This window comes from Chenopodium quinoa, unplaced genomic scaffold (genome assembly GCF_001683475.1).
Source record: "Chenopodium quinoa cultivar QQ74 unplaced genomic scaffold, ASM168347v1, whole genome shotgun sequence".
Lineage (NCBI taxonomy): Eukaryota > Viridiplantae > Streptophyta > Magnoliopsida > Caryophyllales > Amaranthaceae > Chenopodium > Chenopodium quinoa.
The window spans coordinates 2,048,967-2,064,362 of record NW_018745454.1 but is presented as its reverse complement, the minus strand read 5'-3'; the positions used below and the strand labels follow the sequence as shown (position 1 = coordinate 2,064,362).

General features: G+C 36.2%; 1 protein-coding gene across 1 annotated transcript; it reads left to right on the top strand.

Annotated features, from left to right (window-relative positions):
* Positions 1-847: 847 nt before the first annotated feature.
* Positions 848-15,217, top strand: LOC110714570. The gene is made up of 14 exons (XM_021893108.1): positions 848-1,587; positions 3,215-3,769; positions 3,988-5,160; positions 5,247-5,574; positions 6,058-6,313; positions 6,427-6,643; positions 6,737-7,089; positions 7,404-7,922; positions 8,227-9,421; positions 9,525-9,878; positions 9,976-10,213; positions 11,148-14,068; positions 14,157-14,296; positions 14,649-15,217. The coding sequence occupies exons 1-14, from the start codon at positions 1,456-1,458 to the stop codon at positions 14,956-14,958; spliced, it is 8,691 nt and encodes a 2,896-aa protein (XP_021748800.1). The 5' UTR covers positions 848-1,455; the 3' UTR covers positions 14,959-15,217.
* The last annotated feature ends 179 nt before the right edge of the window (positions 15,218-15,396 follow it).

The following is a 15,396-nucleotide window of genomic DNA, read 5'->3' as shown; positions in this document are numbered from 1 at the left end:
AAACTTTTGTATACACCCGGTTTTCAGTAATTTACTTTACATCGGGTACACTTTTGTCAGATTTAGTGTTACTTTTGTCAGATTTAGTGTCACTTTTGTCAAATTTATCAATAAAGCATAAATAACTCTTATATATGTCACAGTAACTTTTGTGCGTTTTAGTGTAACTTTTGCACATTTTATTGTCACTTTATAACGAATGTTCAGTAATTTACTAAACATCCGTTTTATTTTAAAGTTTGTGTTATTATATATGTTGCTCTTAGCCAAGAATAAGATAATTCAATTAACAAAAAATTGTTTGCTAATTAGTTAGGCTAAAGTCCTTAACCATTTGAACACAAGATGGTATAAGATTGAGACCTTGTGCAAATGTTCATGTTGTACTCCTTATTTGGTAAGGGTTTGACTTGTTGATATGCACCATTAATAAAAAGTGAATATGAAACACTAACTTAAAATTATAGGAAAAAAAAACTCTTAACACTTTTACTCACAAAAACACAACTAAGGTCCTGTTCACATTTATAGAGTTGAGCTGAACTGAATTGAACTGATTGGAGCTGAACTGAACTGAACTGAAATAATTTTTTTATGAGAGAGGGAAATTAGGAGCTGAATTGAATAATTAGAGCTTAACTGAAATGAAATTAGGTAAATGTGAACAGAACCTAAAACTAAAAAAACACCATTCAAACATGGCCTAAACGAGCAAGCAAGACATGATTAAACTTAAACATATTTCTTTTGGAGAAGTTAAACATAACACGCAACTAATGAACCATACCGTAAATCGGACATAGCCAAATCCAAAAGCGTGCTCAACAATTAATAGGTAGGAGAAAAGAAGCGGGAAAATGTAAGTGATATACATAGGCGTTACTTGTGTGAGTTGTGTCAACTGCTAGACTACAAGTCTAGTAGGGGTGTAGTGGTGTACTCGAGTGATCAAAAACATTTTACACAACTTATTTCTACTGACGGTTCGTTTTTAAATTTATTTTTTTAATAAAGTTTTTTTTATAAAATGTTGGTATTAGCCATAATTTTCCTTAAGCATTATTATTATTATTTTTTTTTGATGAAAAAGCGTCAATGCAGAATCAACGCCAAGTCAATGTCCCAAGAAAAAGCAACCAATCCTTTAAAATTCATCTCCTTTTTTTATATTCGTAATTAATTAATTAAATGTTTAATCCTGTTTAATGTCCTTTCAAATTCTCCTATTTCACTATAAATAATATTTTCAGTACATTTTCTTACTCTAGTGGGTTTTCTTTTCTTCTTCCTGCACAACTTTTTTTTTTTTTTTAATAGTGGTTTGTACTACTTCCTTTAATTTCCTTTATGGTTAAGAAATCTTTTTTGTCCTATTTATTGAAATGGGTTTATCTAAGTATTTGTTTATTTATAATATATAGTTTCATTTGATGATTTTATTGCAGTTAGTTGTTGATGATGATGGAGGGTTCATGTTTATCGCCTGGTGATACAAATGACAGAATTGCGAGTAACGTTGGTTTTCTTGATATGGTTTTTTCATGGTCTATTGATGACATTTTCAATGATCATTTTTACAGTGAAAAGGTATTCTTTTTGTTTTCCATATTTTTGTAACTATACTTATATATGGTCCAATATTTCTTGCTGTGTTTATTACTTTGATTTTGATATAAATGGTTTGATATGAATTTTATTTTTATTATTATCTGTGTTTAATACTTTGATATAATGCGTTGATATAATTTTTATTATTAAATTGTTATCCGGGTGTGCTTGCTTTTAAATGATGGGTATTGAGTAGTAGTAATTTTTAGGGTGTTTGATAAATGATGGTTATGCTTGAACGATTTGTTTATGATTGTGTGTTTACCATTATCTGATAAGTAATGACAATTGATGGAATTCATCATTTCAAGTTCGGGTTTGGATTTTATATCGGAGTTATTTTCGACGGTTGGTAATTTACGAGTTAAGGTTAGGGATTTTGGGATAAGGTTGTGTACATTTGAACTCTCTACTCTCTAGACCCATCTCATACGGGTAGGCCTATTGACTTTACGAGTTAGGGTTAGGGGCTTATGATAAGGTTGCGGATATTTGAACCTTCTAGAGTGTAGACCCACCTCTTATGGGGAAGGGATTAAAATAGGTTGGAAGGCCCATTTGATAATTTATGTACAGTAGTCAATTCTAAATTAATTGAAATTTATCATGGTGGTGAATTTCCTGAATTTAGTGTACTCCCATGTTTATATTTTCAAATGATAAACTTAAAGTATTAATTTATTAAAATAAACTTTTTATGATTTATATTTATTACGATTAATAATCAAACTTGTTACCATTTAGGGGTTAGACACTTGGACGTATGCATTCACAATTTCACAAACGCCAGCTAGAATGTATAAATATTGAAAAGTTTAAATGTTTAATACTAGTACAATGACTTTGCTGGGTGGGTCATTTGGTTGGCTTAAAGAAGTCATACATTTGGGGATCAATTAAAAGTGTTTATATGACAACAGGAAGTACATTCTTCAACAAAAATTATCCATTTATATGGTTATATCTTATATGGGAAAACTAAAGGTTCCATTCATAGAAAGTTAACATTTTGGGATGTACTAACTTCAATGACAATTAGGAGTATTGGAATTGTCCCTGATCAAGTGAAAGGTTTTCAGTTTCAACTTTGGTAGACAATCTCTTGTGCAGATTAGTTTAAAGATCATTCTATATCATTTTCGAGTCAGTTCAAGATGATTGGCTTCAGATTCTGGCTACTATTATGCAAAACGGAGTACCACTTAATAATCCCACTGTTTGTTCTCACTTACTAAGTGATTAATATTGGACTTTGTCTGTAACATGTATAGTTATTGTCCCATATGTCTGCTTAAATGGACTCACACAATAAGAGGCTGGAAAAGTAATTTAATGCTAAAATCTTGTACTACTGTGATAAAATTTTGTAAGTATTTTGTTGATTTTACTTCAGCAAGATTTTTGTGATTGCTTGTATCAGATAATGGTGATTACTCTGATTGTGGAATCTTACTTGTAAACTGTGTCGTGTTTACATCTTTCCAATATTGGGCTATTATCAGATACATATGTATTATTAGCACTGACTTAGTGTCAAAGTTAATCTGTAAACTAATTTCACTAAACAAAAACTGATATAAGGCCATTTGTCTCCAATTCTTTTCAGATCAGGCAGATTCCTGATTCATTTCAAACAGTAATGGAGTATTTTAGCTCTTTTGTTTACCCACTATTAGAAGAGACACGATTTGATCTTCGTTCAAGTTTGGAGATCATTTCAAGGGCACCTTATGCTGAAATAATTTTCTGTGAAAAAATTAAGCGTGATCAATTACTGTATAGTGTTGAAATAGATGAATGGAGAAACAGGTACAATGACCGAGGCAAGGAGCCATACAAAACATTGCCTGGTGATATATTTGCTCTTGTGAAATCTCGGCCTGAAAGTATATATGATCTGCAAATGCTGGCACAAACATGGGTTCTGGCTTCAGTCACAAATATTTCCAAAAATAACAATGAGGACGAGATAGATGATGATGGTTCATCGACCTCTTTCAGAGTTATATCATCAAGGGACATAGAGGAGATAGATGACAGCTTTAGCTCTCATTTTTTGGTATTCTTGATGAATAGCACTACACATAAAAGAATGTGGAATGCCCTTCAGATGTTTAAAAATGTGAGAATCATCCAGGGAGCTTTACAAAGAAGTATTGTGGTAAGTGTTAAAATAATTGACATGGTTATTTACATACTACATCATTCCTGTGTGTTATTTCTTGCTTGTCAAGTGCCTTTAGTGCACAGCTACATCATTTAACATGCAGGTTTTAGATGATTAACAAACAGGCTAACATGACCTTTATGACAAGCTGCTTCTGAATATACCTGTTTCCAAGAATGAGCCTTTAAACTGAAAAAAAATTGTAATTGCAGGATCATAATTCGTGTGAATCCAGTAATTGTAGGATCTTGTCTGAAGATCTTTGTATGGAGATTTCTTCCGGTCTGAATACATCTCAATATGAAGCTGTTATAACTTCACTGCAAGCAACACAATCTGAGCACACGTCTCAGGTACAACTTGTCTGGGGCCCGCCGGGGACAGGCAAAACAAAAACACTCGGTACATTGTTATATTTTCTCAGGAGGTTGACTGTTAGGACTTTAATATGTGCTCCAACAAATGTTGCCATCACAGAAGTAGCCGGTCGCCTTTTAGAACTAATTATGAATTCTTCTGAAAGGGATTCAGTAGGAACATCCGACTCTTTGGGAGATATACTTCTGTTTGGAAACAAAGATCGGTTAAGGGTAGGTTCAAACATAGAAGATATATATCTTGACTATCGCGTCAAAAGGTTAACTGAGTGTTTTGCGCCTTTAACTGGATGGAGGAGTTGTTTTCCATCCCTGTTTAATTTCCTTGAGGATTGTGTTTCACAGTATAATGTTTACACGGAAAATGAATTGATTAAGGTGAAGGATCAAAGCATTGATGAAGTTGTTACTGTACCCCAGATTGAACCATTTCTTACTTTTGTCAGAAATCGTTTTAAAGCTGCTGTACAACCAGTCAGGCGTTGTATTTTTCTTTTATGCACTCATGTATCAAATAGTTACATTGGAGAACACAATCTTGAGTTCATGAACCTTCTCATAAATCTCCTTGAATCCTTTGAAAAGTTGTTGTTTAAATGTGAATTGAGTTCCGAAGAACTGTTGGAACTTTTTTCTTCAAGGGAAGATGAAGATTCTCTGGTTGATGGGGCTGGCCTTAACAACATGCCTTTGCTTGAAGCACATAGGAGAGAGTGCATTTCCATCCTTAGAACTCTGCATCAATCTCTTGGTGCTCTCTTTCCGAATATCATGGGCAAAGAATCCATAATGGAACTCTGTTTTAAGATGGCATCTTTAATTTTTTGCACTGCTTCCAGCTCTTATAAGCTCTACACTACACCGATAGAGCCACTAAGTCTTCTGGTCATAGACGAAGCTGCACAGTTGAAGGAATGCGAATCAGCGATACCTTTGCAACTGCCTGGTCTAAGGCATGCTATTCTTTTTGGGGATGAATGCCAATTGCCAGCTTTGGTTAAGAGTGAGGTATGTTAAAGGTCAAAATACTATTGTTTTTCGTTTTCACTTAACTTTCAGTTACCACATATAATATTATATGGTTTATATTGCAGCTATCTGAGAATGCTGGTTTTGGACGAAGCTTATTTCAGAGACTTAGTTTGCTTGGTTGGCCAAAACTCCTGCTAAATGTGCAATACAGGATGCACCCTGCAATTAGTTCTTTTCCTAATTCAGAATTTTATCTTAAGCAAATTTTGGATGCTCCTAGTGTCCGGAGTGAGTGCTATGAGAGACAATATCTTCCAGCGCTCATGTATGGGCCTTATTCTTTCATAAATGTTTCCGAGGGAAGAGAGGAGGTTGATGATGACGGACGCAGTCGCAGAAATATGGTTGAGGCTGCAGTTGTGGCTAAAATTCTGCATAATCTTTACAAGAGTATGTTTTGATAATTTGCGGGGATAATATGCCATTTAGATGCTTATGGTTTGAGTATCCTCTTGCTATTATGAAATTCCCCCCCCCCCTCCCCCCCACCCCTTTTTTTGCATGAAACTAGATTTTTTTATTTTATTTTATTTTACTTTATTTTTATTATTATCATGAGATGAAAAAAATGTTATATTGACAGGTTTGGGTAGACTGATAGATAAATTAACCTGTTTAAGACTGATTGAGATGGAATTCATGAGTTCTTAGAAGCCTCTTTTCAGTCTTTTGAGGAGAGTTTACAAGTAGAGACTATTCCTTGTTTAGTTATGAATACTATCCTTGGGGTGCTTTCTGTTTTTTTGTCTTTCCTTTTTTAAAAAAAAATTCCGAGGAGGTATTATTTACTCTCCTGGGTGGTCTCCTTATGATAGCAGCTAAAATATTTCAGTCTGATCAAATAATTGTCAAAATTTGCTTTTTTTTTTACAGCATGGCGTCACTCAACTAAAAGGCTTGTCATTGGTGTAATATCACCCTATGCTGCACAAGTTGTGGCCATTGAGGAGTTGCTAGGGAAAAGGTATGAAAAACTCGAAAATTTTGGAGTGAAGGTGAAGTCTGTTGATGGTTTTCAAGGTGGAGAGGAGGATATCGTAATTATATCAACAGTAAGGTCTAATAGTGTTGGTGAAGTTGGGTTCCTCTCAAGTTCACAACGTATGAATGTGGCTCTCACCAGGGCAAGGTATGGCTGTGAATTTTGTGTTGCTCATTTTTGTCTGTCCTTCTATATCTCTCATTTTAAAATTTTATAACTGTACCATAAGACAACTGTATGAATTTGATCATTATGTTCAGGCACTGTTTGTGGATACTTGGAAATCAAAAAACACTTTTTTTAAGTGATTCAATTTGGAAAAGATTAGTTTACGATGCTAGAGAGCGTCATTGTCTTTTCAATGCTGATGAAGATAAGAGCTTGACTGAAGCCATGATAGATATCAAGAAGGAGCTTAACCAACTTGATGACTTGCTTAATAAGGATAGTATACTTTTTAAAAGTGCCAGGTGGAAGGTATGTTCTCTTCCATTTTCTGTTGATGAATCAGTTTTCCAGGATCTTTAGACTGTCTAGCAGTTTATAACACATTTTTATTGTGTTGTCTAGGTTTTGTTTAGTGACAATTTTGTGAAAAGCTTTTCGAAGCTTCCTTCAACCCGGGCAAAAAAATCAGTTATGAATCTGCTTGTGAAACTCTCAAATGGGTGGCGACCTAAGAAAATCAAAGCTGACCCTGTTTGTGAGAGTAGTGTGCAAATTGTCAAACAATACAAAGTTGAAGGTCGCTACATTATTTGCACGAATGATATCATGAAAGATTCTGTGTACGTCCAAATGCTGAAGATCTGGGATGTTTTGCCGTTGGAAGATGTGTCAAAGCTGGTTAAAAGACTTGATAGCATATATGGAGCCTTCACTGATGATTTCTTGAGTTGTTGCAAAGAACGTAGTCTTGAGGGGTATTCCTTTCTCTCCATTATCTCTTGAATTAGATACCCCTGCCTTGTTAAAGAGTTGAAATACATTGATTTCTAAAGTTCTTTCTAATTTTTTTTTAACGATCTTGCTAACGAGCGTCCCGCGGCGTTAGATAAGGATAAATTATATTGTTTGAAATGGTATTAAGTTAGGAATTCATGACAAAATCACGCGTCGTTCGGTGTAATTAATGTTAATTTTACTCTAATATTTGCACTTTAATTCTCTTATCTAACGCCCCGGGGGCGCTCATTAGCTTTTGCCTTTTTTTAATAATCTTATTTAATGGATTTAGGGAGCTAGAGGTCCCAAGGACTTGGAGCAAGTCAATTGACATTGTCCGATTTAAGAGCAACTATGCTGAGTCTACAACTGCTTCTGATGGTGAATTAGATGGAACATGCTATGCTGAGAATGCCAAAGTGAGCGAAAGCTTGTTGTTGATGAAGTTTTACTCTCTTTCTGCGGGCATAGTAGGTCATTTGCTGTCTGATGCTGATGGTAAAGCTTTGGACTTGCCCTTTGAAGTAACGGATGAGGAGTATCAAATAATTCTTCACCCAAAAAGCTCCTTTATTTTAGGACGCTCTGGTACTGGAAAGACAACTGTGTTAACGATGAAATTATATCAGAAAGAGCAATTGCATCACATGGCTGTTGAAGGCTTGGTTGAAGTAAATAAAGATTCCGGCAATGTGGATGTCACCCATTCCAATGGGAATGCAGCGAGTGAAAATGTCTTACGCCAGCTTTTTGTGACTGTTAGTCCAAAACTTTGCTATGCCATAAAACAACATGTTTCTCATCTTAAAAGGTATGTGGTGGAGTTTGTCCTCCCGTGATTTTTCTAGCTCCCTTTCTGGTTCTTTGTTTGATGTGTATGGTGCCAATGGTGGTGTGGCCGGTGTCATTTTTGATTCATATATCACCATTTTAATTCCTTCACCACTTATTTTCTATGCCAGTTGTTGACTTTTCTAGCTTGCTTCTATGTAGACTTGATATATTGTTCTTTAACTTTAAGCTCTGCTGCATCCTGCATGTTAGTGTTTGCTTAATTCTGACTCTTCTGTAATACTGGTTTTGCCCCTTACTTGTCTACTGTTTTTGTCATGCAGTTTTGCTCGTAAGGAGAGTTCTTCTTTGGCTAGTGACCCCATGGATGCTGATGTTATTGATGACAGCGAGCAGTTTAGTGGTATCCCAGACTCATTTGTTGAAGTTCATCCAAAGTCATACCCTCTGGTGTTAACTTTTAACAAGTTTTTATTCATGCTTGACGGTACATTAGGTAGTTCTTACTTTGAAAGATTTCATGGTGATCTAGATCTTTCTTATGGAGGAAATACCAGTACATCCATCACTTTCCTTATGAAAAGGAAAGAGGTCAACTTTGAGAAATTCAGTTTGGTTTATTGGCCTCACTTCAATTCACAGCTTACGAAGAAGCTTGATTCCTCCAGAGTTTTTACTGAGATAATCTCTATCATTAAAGGTGGTCTCCAAACAGGAGAAACTGATGATGGTAAGCTTAGTTTAGAGGATTATCTTCTTCTTTCTGCTGGGAGAACATCAACTCTAAGTCGGCAGAGGAGAGAGATGATATATGACATATTCCTGACTTATGAGAAGATGAAATTAGAAAGAGGAGAATTTGATTTATCAGATTTTGTGAATGATCTTCATAGACGGCTCAAGTGTGAAAGATATGTTGGTGATATAGTTGATTTTGTTTATATTGATGAAGTTCAGGACCTGACAATGAGACAGATTGCCCTGTTTAAATATGTCTGCAGAAATGTGGATGAAGGTTTTATTTTTTCTGGAGATACAGCTCAGACAATCGCAAGAGGGATTGATTTCCGGTTTCAGGATGTGAGATGTTTGTTCTACAAAGAGTTTTTGACGAGAGAAAGAAATGATGGGGCTAGTGGAAGCCAAATGAGAGGACATATTTCTCAGATTTTCCATTTGAGCCAGAACTTTCGTACCCATGCTGGTATACTAAAGTTAGGACAAAGTGTTATAAATCTTATTTATCATTTCTTTCCTCATTCTATTGACATTTTGAAACCTGAGAATAGTCTTATCTTTGGAGAAGCTCCAATCTTGCTTGAGTCTGGGTCTGATGAGAATGCTATTGTCACAATTTTTGGCAATACTGGCAATATGGGCAGTAGTAATCTTGTGGGTTTTGGAGCTGAGCAGGTGATACTTGTGCGGGATGATTGTGATCGAAAGGAAATATCAAGTTATGTAGGGAAACATGCTCTTGTGCTAACAATAGTTGAGTGCAAAGGGTTGGAATTTCAGGTAAATGAAATTAGAATATTTATATAAAAGTCCAAGTTTCAATGGTACTCTCAATTAGATACACTATGGTTGTAAATTGTAATATATACTTTTGCCTTTGTAGGATGTCCTCCTGTACAACTTCTTTGGGTCGTCTCCACTAAAAAATCAATGGAGAGTGATCTATGAGTTTATGAAGTTGCAGAATCTACTTGATACAAATTTGCAACCGTCCTTTCCCAATTTCAATCCTGCAAAGCACAATGTATTATGCTCTGAATTGAAGCAGCTATATGTTGCCATCACTCGCACACGGCAACGATTATGGATTTGTGAGAACAAAGAGGATCTTTCAAAACCTATATTTGATTATTGGAAGAAGTTATGTGTGGTTCAGATCAGGCAATTGGATGATTCACTTGCACGTGCAATGCAAGTCGCAAGCAGTCCAGAGGAGTGGAAAGCTCGGGGCAGAAAGGTTTGTCTGTTTTGATCTAACTTTGATGCGCACTTCTACTCTAAAATTTTAATGATATCTTTCCTTCACAATATGATAGTTCTGTTTTAATCTGCAGTTGCTAGCAGTTGAAAACTACGAGGTGGCTACAATGTGCTTTGAAAGAGCTGGTGATAGGCATTGGGAAACATATGCTAAGGCTGCTGGGCTTAAGGCAGCTGCTGATCGAACTTATCTCTTGAATCCTGAAGAAGCCTCTACCATTCTCAGACAAGCTGCTGAGCTTTTTGAAAGCATAAATGTGTACCAGAAAGCTGCGGATTGCTTCTATGAGTTGAAAGAATATGATAGAGCAGGTATGCCCTTGCCCTTGGGATATGACTTGTTTTTCTTGCAGAGACTTATATTAAACCCACTTCTTTTGGGATCTAGAGGCACATATGATTATTATTATACAGCCTGTTTTAACCCATTGATTTCTGGAGATTGAATGATCTCCTATTTTCTTACAAAAAATTTCAAGTATAGGGCTATGAAGTCAGAAACTCCAATCTAGAGCTGAGTAGTTGTAGAATGGTTTCATTTTATGTTACACAATAAAAATAAAATGATTTTGAGCCGAAACCTATCAAATGTATAAAAGATGCCGAAATTTGATCTTAATCTTTTATTTTGGTTATTGATTTGCTTTCAATTCTGAAACCTGTAAATAGTAATAGGATTATAATCCTTTTCATATTTGCATCTTACTTATTACCTTGTAACAGTTGTAGCACAAAATAGCATAGCTGTTTTAGAGCTTTGATTTTGTTTGTTTATAAAATACTAAAGTCAATCTTAGTTTGATTGTACTGGTTTATGTATAAGGGAGGGAGGGGAAAGCATGTGGTAGTTTGCAACCAGAAATCATGGGAAATTGGGAATGTACTCACATATAGAACTACGAAAGGCAACTTGCTGATATATTAATTGTCATTATGTCAGTTTGTAAAAGGTAACTGACTGATTCTAATAGATTACTAAGAACTATTGTGTATACCTGTTTCAATAGCCTTCGATTTTTCTAAACTTAACGTTTTTCAGCTCAGCTTGGGAATCATCTATTACATTATTTCATTTCATTTGTGTGTCAAATATGTATCTAAAATGCGAACTATCTTAGGTTTATTAAAGAGCATTATCTTGTTACTGATGTGATTTTCTTTGGAAATGAAAATAATGCTTGGTTTTTTTATGTGATTTATCTATTGTGGGAATTACTCATATTGACTCGGGCATGTATCTTCTCAGGTATAATATATTTTGAGCTGGGTGATTTTTCTAATCTTAAAAAAGCCGGTGACTGTTTCACCTTTGCTGGACATTATGACCGCGCTGCTGAGGTATTTGCTGAGTGTAATCTTTTTTCTGAGTGCCTTTTGTCTTGCACTGAAGGGAAGTTGTATGACTTAGGCCTGCAGTATGTTCAATATTGGAAACACCAGGAAATGGATAGAAATTTAGACATGATTGAACAAGTATTCTTAGAAAATTGTGCTCATTCTCAGCATAAGCAGGGTGATAAGGTAGCAATGCTGAAATTTGTTAGGGCTTTTAATTCAGAGGAGTCCATGCACTCATTTCTCAAGAATGTAGGGTGCTTTGATGAGCTTATGGATTTGGAAGTAGAACTAGGAAACTTCTCTAAGGCTGCTGATATTGCTAGGGAAAGAGCCTTGGCTGGGCACCATGAGCGTGCTGCCGAGGTATTTGCCAAGTGTAATCTTTTCTCAGAGTGCCTTTCGTCTTGCTCAGAAGGGAAGTTGTATGACTTAGGTCTACAGTTCATTCATAATTGGAAACACCAGGAAACGGGTGGAGAATTAGACTTGATTGAACAAGTGTTCCTAGAAAACTGTGCTCGTTCTCTGTACGATCAAGATGATAAGATTGAGATGATGAAGTTTGTTAAGGCCTTTAATTCAGAGGAGTCCATGCAAACCTTTCTCAAGAATTTGGAGTGCCTTGATGAGCTTCTGGATTTGGAGTTAGAATTAGGTAACTTCTTAAAGGCTGCTGATATTGCAAGGGAAAGAGGGGAGCTTCTGCTTGAAGCAGATCTACTGGAAAAGGGTGGACTTCACAAGGAAGCATGTGAACTTCTTTTGTGGTACGCTCTTGCCGGTTGTCTCTGGGCTGATGGTAAAGGTTGGCCGTTAAAAAATTTCCCACAGATGGAGGAGCTGCTAATGAAAGCCAAAGCCTCTGCTCATAATATCAAGCCACGTGATCTTTATAAGACAGCTTGTACAGATAGCCTGATTTTCATGAACAGAAGCTATTCTCTGCCTGAGATGAAACAATTGCTGACCATCTCTCAACGTCATAGCAATATGAGAGGGGTGATACTATCAACTAAAGGAATTCTGGACTTAATGCTTCAAGTTGATATTTCCAAATTTGAACGGGGAAGGGACATCACAGAGAATTCGGCCATGCATCTGGAAAGGATTTCCCGAAACAAGGTCTCGGTTGAAACATTAATTTACTTTTGGAACTCCTGGAAAGAGATTATTTTGAGAATATTCAAGTTCCTTGGGGCAGTAGAGGTTAGTGAATCTAGTGATATTGCAGAACTTGGGGAATTCTGTTTGAACTACCTTGGGGTTCGGAAACTGTCTTCTAGTACGAGCGCTGTTTATGTTTGCCTATACCCTGATGCTGATTGGATCAAAGATAGTGACCAAAGTTATTTCCAAAAATTTGGGAAATTGTTAACGGTTGGTACGGAGCACTTGTTAGCTGCTGCGAACAACCATTGGTCCATGGAGTTACTCTCTACAGGCATGAAAGTGTTGAGTGTTCTTGAAGCACTACGGAAGAACCCTCGGAAGAGTTCATTGTCAGATTTTAGCACGTCTAGGTTAGTCCTCTATGTTTATGAAATTGCACAGATGCTATCCTCCTATAAACCTGTGAAGTTGAGATCTCAGGATGAGAGGTTGCTTCAGAGATACATTGATGTTTCAATAACAGAACACTTTCATTGTGTGTTTCCTTTAGAATGGAAAAAGTCTGTTAGCATAGACATGATGATTTTGAGGGAGGTAGATATCTCTAGGAAAATACTAGAAGATGTCATATTAACTAACATCCAGGGGACTGATAAAATGACATTTTGGCAGCTTGGACGTGTGTCCATGGTGCTTCTTGGTTCACCTAAGGGTAAAATTCCATCTTCACGAATGGTTTTGAGAAGACTCAACACTGATTCTCCTTGGAAGCCGCTTCTTCAGGTCATTTCTCAGTGTTCTGCGACTCAAGCTCAGGCTCAAACTCAACTGGAAGAGTCCCTTGCTTGCAAACTTCAGAGAGCTCTTAGGGATGTATATGATGCAGATTGGAGGACAAGAGATTACATATCACCTGTCTGTTTCTTATATCTAGTTGACCGCCTAATAGTTTCCCTCCTGGGGTTTCAGGGCTTCTTAGTGACAACAAGATCATCTCTTGTTGAATGGTTTATTCATTCTGAAGGAGATTCCAATTTCAGCAAAAATTGGGTGTCTGTCAGTGATAGATCCGGCGAAAAATCTGTGTTTTTGAGAGATACTTATTTTCTTTTGGCTCGCATACTTTATCAGCTTCTTAGGAACAGAGCTGAAACGGTGCTATGGGTAAAAAAATCTGGCATCAGTGCAAAGGAGAATTTCCCGGTGCTGCTACTGAGATTAGTTGTTTTAATGTGCGTAGTTCATCTGAACTCTAATAGCTATTTGCAGGAACTTCAAGATGTGTTAAGCTGGGAAATTATCAAGCAATTACCATATGACTTCTCTAATGCTATTTACAAATGTCAGAAGGTTGGCATCAACAATGGTATCGCTGAAGCATTTAATGCAATTAATGATCCTCTAGTTGTGGTAAGGACTGGAAAAACCCGTCCAAAAGTGTTCTGCAAGGGTGCCATTTCTCTTGATATTGTTGGCCAGAGTAAAGAGGACTTGCTCAGAATCCTGTTCCCAGAGAAGGTGAATGGTTGTCAAGATAGAGTCAATGCCACTGATACTAAATCAGGTACTACATGCGGCTCCATATTACCTGAAAAGAAGAATGAAGGATGTGAGTCCCAAGATGGTGATTTATGGGAAGTTTTTGATTTGTTCAAGCTGGTAGAAAACAAGGATGACAAAAGCTGGAATAGATTTGTGTCTAATGTCCCAAAGACTAGGGTAATTCTGAATTTCTCTTTGAAACAGATATCTTTTTGTTTTTAATCTGTTAGTTCTTGTATACAATGATCTTTGTTACAATTTACAGGTTCAAATTGACATATTATATGACCTTCTGACGAATGCAATATCCATGGCATTGGAACATAATACTTGCACTGACGAGTACAAGGAAGAAGGTGATTGTCTGCTTCTTGAGTTACAACTGTTATCATCAGCCTTAAATAGGTCAGTTCAAACTTCTAATCTAATTCAATATATATGTAGTGTTGCTTAAAGATACACTTTATTATGAATTTTTCATGAACGTGTAAGGCTTGATCTCTCAGTATAGCCGATTGTCACAAGTCACAACAGAATTCAAGCAACTATATACATTTACTGAAGAAGAGACACTTCTGAAATCAAGCAACTGTTTGTGTTGGCCTGTAATTTGTGCCTCATAATAGATTTTTTTTTTTTTTCATTCTTTTATTGTCCATATATATATTTATTTGTCAGGTTACTAACTACACTTTAAACGTACTTCAGTTCTTATGTTTTCCTGCATACTAATCATTTGGCGACATGCTTATTTCAGCGGACATCTGAAAGATAATGTTTTGCTGGTCGAAGACAGTGCAAGAAGGCTGTTATCGGGAAAGCCAGTATTTGAGTTCTTTCTGAGTTCGCTGATTCCTCAAAAGGACGCGACTACCCCAGAGGATCATGAGACAACTACTGCAGAGAAAGGAAATGATGATGATAATAAGACTGAGGAGGGGAAGATGGATGCCTCTCCAGCTGCTGCTCCTGGAAAACAGCAAAGTCAAGCTGTTGAGATAAGCCAAGGGAAAGGACAAACAATGTCGAAACATGCCAAGAAGAAGGCCAAGAAGAAGAGAAAATAGATTTTCCTGTTGGAAAAGTGTTACGTTATTCTGTAAAGTGTTACCTTTTAGGTGTTAATATTTAGTAAATTGTGTGTTTATTTTTGTAAGTTTCTGTTCTTTTGACTGCTCATCTCGCCTGCACTTTTGTGATCTTGATCATGATCATCTTGAGGATAATGTACTAAGTCATGTCATTGATGATGAACTTACTTGAACAAATTCAAGCACGTAGTATTTTTTTTATTTAGAATACAATTTAGACCCAAAATTTGAACTCCCTCAACTTGTCCGTTCCAAAAATCTGGTTTTAATTTCATTCCGATCCAATTCGATTTTTGGACCAGATTTTTGTTGCACACAAACTCTTAAAAATATATATATGGTTTACAAAATAAACTAAAATGGTTAAAAGTTATCTCAAATGATTAAGACGGGAACAAATACTTTCCAAACATA